Raw genomic sequence first — 4,382 nt, forward strand, 5'->3', positions numbered from 1 at the left:
GGGAAAGAGACTAGATGAAGAAAACATCATGTAAAGCAGAAGGGAAAAGTCAAATGGGCCAGAAATCACGAAGAACCACTACCATTGTGAAGTTATCTTGAGATACCGGAAGAGGGGGAGAAAAAAATTAAACAAAAATAACACTCAAAGTATAGTTTACCTACTGCCTAAAATGAAATAGGATTCCAGGCTCAATTCTGCCATAGCATCATGCAAGTGAAAAACATATTATGGACAAAAACTAATATACCAAATCGCCTTTTCACGCAGTAAGACTTACCTGTATCTCTTTTTTCTTGAATGTGATCTGGATCTTGATCTAGAGCTGGACTGAGATCTGGACTTTGATCTTGACGAATGTGATCTAGAATTAGATCGACCCATTTTTGCTAGTAGATCTATTCCTTCCCAAAAGGAAAAGCAATGAGAGGAGGGAAAAAAATAGAAGCAACCATTTAGCATCCATGTAAATGATATAAATGAACAAAATTTGCATTTACTAAAACGACGCTATTACAAAGTAGTATAGCATTTGCTAAACAAAAGAGCTTTGGAGACAGTGTAAGACCACTTATTGGTAAATTAAAAACTTAACCACATTTTAAAGAATTTAACATTGCTGCAGTGCACACAATTTCTCTGAAAACATGAAGTGTAATAGTGAAAGGTTTTTTCCAGATTTAACTGCACACAGATCCTGCAGGAGAAAGGAAGCAGCAGAAAATGAAACATCTCTGCAAATTAAGGAAAGAATAATGTAATTCTGGACATCTTAATATATTGTAACAAAATTCTAGCTATTGTGTGATTTATAGTTCTCTTGCATTTCCAATGCACTGTTTCTTCTCCAGGAGGAGTTCACAGTCCTCTACAATGCACCATTCACATGAGCAAAGAAAAAGCCCTGAAGTATCTGGTCCAGCAGTTATTAATTTGACCCACAGGCATTATTACTTCTCTTAACCATATGTACTAAAGTTCATCCCTCTGATCTGAATTTCCACTGCTCAAGATGCCCATCCTGCATCTTTTTAGATTAACTTAGCTTTTTAACCTACAAGTAAAATGCATGGCCAACTTAAAGATTTTAACAACTAGTTAAACAATATGGCTTGCAACAAGATTCAACACACTTCAGTACAAATTAATCTATGAACTTAACTTAAACTACAACTGATTATGAATCAATGACAAATAAAAGAAAGTAGTAACTCAGAATAAACTATCATTTCTTCTTATGTACAGTCATAATAGATATTTAGAATTAGTGCTAACCATAAAGAAATACACACCTTTTCCTTTTCTTTTCGGATCAGTGGCTAAAAATCCCCAATTTAATTAATAAAAACTTTGACCCATTACCATTTTCTTTTGAAATTGCCCAGCTTTAAAAAAAAAAAACAAAAAACAAGTGTCACATTAGACAACCCGAATAAAAGCTATGAACAAGTAACTAGACATTTTCAGGCCTTTGAATGCTCAATTATAATCGTTTAACAATAAAATTAAAACAGAAACGGAAAAAATCAAACATTTACCGCTTGTATTGCAAACAGGCTTTAAAGCCCAAAATTACTGTTAAAAAATACTAGCTCAACACAACAAGTACTTTCTCTTATATCATCTTTCTCATTACCTGGGAGGTATTTCAATTATGTAAAGACAAAAACAACATCAGAGTTTAATTTAAAGTTACCAAAATGACAGAGACTTTAGACCTATCTAAGAGAACTGAAAAGAGAAAAGCAGATGAACTTTCCTCCTATCAACTGGTTCCTCCTGCCCACATGACTTTCTCCATGAGAGTTTGCATGGCCTAAGAGATGTAACCTCATCTAAAACCAGCCCAGTATAAACTGAATTTAAACCAGACTTCCACGTAACTCAGAAAAAACTATTTACCTTGGTGAAGAAGAATATGTTGAATGCTCTTTTTTATTGGCTCCTTCCACTAAAGAGCAAATTTGCAGAACTCTGAAGATATTTTCTAATTCATTGAGTTCAATTAAGTTTACAGAAAACGCCTTGCAATCACTTAGGATGAATACTCACAGGCAACATAAATTTAGACCTTTTAAACTGTTTAAGACATGCCAATTTTCCAAGAGTGACAGAAAACAAAACCTGGTGGGGTTTTTTCTGTTACAAGTAATTATCAAACCAAACATCAGATGCACAATGTCTATAATATAACTCAATCTCAGCTTTAAATTATTTGCATTCTATGTATGACAAGTACAGTTGATCTTTATAAGACAGTTTTATATACCGCAGCTTCTTACTACAAGCATAAAATATAGGAAGGCAAAATAAGATTTAATTTTCAATAGCTGAGTTCAATCAGAACATTTAAAAAGGACTTAGGCTAAACTTACCTCAAACTGTTAGTTGATATCAATGCAGAAATTATTTCAAAACTCTGTATTTGTGCTTTCAGCAATACTGAGTCCTACAGAACAAAAAGTGAGACTGTCAAAGACACAAACATTTGCTAAAAGGAAGTACCTTTTTGCTTAAATGGGTTCAAACATTAATCTGATGAAAAGACAATACATAACAAATAGCAAATTTACTCTTGGACTCAGCGATGCTGCACACTAAGACCGGAGCAGCTCAAGAGCCAGCCACTGCCCAAAGTGGCAAATCCCTTTCCATACATGATCACTCCTTCCTCAGCCTTGGTAACAGGGCTGTGCAACACATTATCCTCACCTTCAGAGCAGCCCTGACACCCTTCAGGTCCTCCAGTGACCAGCTCTTGATACTTAGAAACCACTTTCATTTAACTAGGTTATCCAAGTGGCTTAATGAAGGGCCAAACTGAGCTGGATTATGGAGCAAATAACAGCATGCAGCCAGAAAGAGAGAAGCAAAAAGGACAGTGGCAAACTTTTAGACCAGTTTGAGCTCTAGCACACAGCTCTGCACTTCACTAGAGCTATCTTACTGGAAAAAAAAAATGGGGATGAGAACTCAGGCCAACGGTGAAATGTTTATCTTTAGGTTTCTCTTGCAATATTTACAGAAGCATTACTCTAGTATAACTTCTTGTTTAAAATGCATACATATATAATTTCACCCAAAGAGCAAATGTCTTCAAGAACTAGCTCTTTTACAGCTATGCAGAAAGGAAGCATAACTGTAAGAACAAAGCCAGTCTCAAATGTATGAATTCTTCACTGGCCTCAGTTTTTAATTCCCTCCAAGCCTTAAGACTATGTGCATTTGTAGTCCAACTCAACATTAAGCACACTTTTCAATTCCACTCAAGCAACAAAACAGGGATTTTATCCCACTTCACTACAGACAGATCTGGATCTTCAGAAATTCTGCAGCTCAACAATTCAATTCATTAAATCCAAAGGCATAAGACACTGACTGCTCCTAAAGGACACTTCCACACTTGTTCATAGGTGTTTTCTTCATCTAAAAGAAGAAATGTAGCATTTGTGCTCATAAACACTGCTTTCAAAAGTCCACTTACCATTCACTAGTAGTGACCAAGACATTTCCAATTTCTACAAAATATATGCTTTATTAAGATTAAGTTTTTACTTCTCATCATCAGCAAGCATGAGTCTCCGAAGGAGCACAGTAGTGTATCGGACCATTTCAGATTTTGTCTAGACAAAAGGCGAGATGGTATTAGCCAGTAAAGGGTAACGAAGGCATTCAGAAGTCTAGTACAGAAAAAGCAACACAAACTTCAAGTTCAGGCTGAGATTTTAAATGAATACTTATATAATCTGTATTTCTGACTTTAACTGGTGTTAGCTGAAATCCCAAATCCTAATTTAGACAAGTCTTTAGATCCTGGGGATATGGAACAAGATAGTTGCTTCACTTTTAAGACCTCTAAGCAGATGACAGGATCTTAAATTACCATAACTCAAACTCTGGTAGTGAGTTCTTCAGTCTTAGAAATCTTTTCTAGCAACTGGCAAAGGTGAAAAGTAACCACACTTCTGTTTTTAAGCAACACATTAGCTATACCACATCCAACCCTGGCAGCTAAAACATATCTGCTACTACCCTTTTCCCATTTAAGTTTTTTAAGAAGAGTATGGATATAACATTAAAAAACAAAAACAAGACCAAAAGCTTTTATTAAAAAACCTTAACTACTGAATAAAAAACATTTAACTATTTGCAGCTTTTGTTTCCATTTAGTTGTAATAGGTAAAACCTTGACACGTAAGACCACCTTATCCAAACAACACTGATACTTAGGAACAGAAGTGAAAAGACTACATACATAGCTGAGGTTTTTTTGGTCCATGTAAATATTCTCAAAACATGCAAGAATCTAAAATTTTATTAACCTTTATTAAAGCTCATTTAGAAAAGAATTGAGGTAGTAGCAGGAGTATGCAGGAAAACGG

The 4,382-nt window shown here is 35.1% G+C and overlaps 1 protein-coding gene across 6 annotated transcripts in view; it reads right to left on the minus strand.

Moving 5' to 3' along the window:
* The window catches only part of BCLAF1 (BCL2 associated transcription factor 1), a 20,209-nt gene extending 16,434 nt beyond the window's left edge, over positions 1-3,775 (minus strand). The window contains exons 1-3 of one of the 6 annotated variants that reach the window (XR_004081653.1): positions 3,485-3,775; positions 2,376-2,449; positions 281-404 (exon numbers count right to left, since the gene is read on the minus strand). Coding sequence is in view for 5 of the 6 variants with exons in the window: in XM_031056228.1 (XP_030912088.1) it covers positions 281-384 (104 nt within the window). In the remaining variant the exon portion in view is untranslated. Of the gene's footprint in view, positions 1-280; positions 405-1,292; positions 1,368-2,375; positions 2,450-3,484 lie in introns of those variants that run through there. The other 5 variants (XM_031056228.1, XM_005420076.2, XM_005420079.2 and 2 more) reach the window with 5 other exon arrangements.
* Positions 3,776-4,382: the final 607 nt, after the last annotated feature.

The sequence above is a fragment of the Geospiza fortis genome, unplaced genomic scaffold (assembly GCF_000277835.1).
Source record: "Geospiza fortis unplaced genomic scaffold, GeoFor_1.0 scaffold162, whole genome shotgun sequence".
NCBI classification, from domain to species: Eukaryota; Metazoa; Chordata; class Aves; order Passeriformes; family Thraupidae; genus Geospiza; species Geospiza fortis.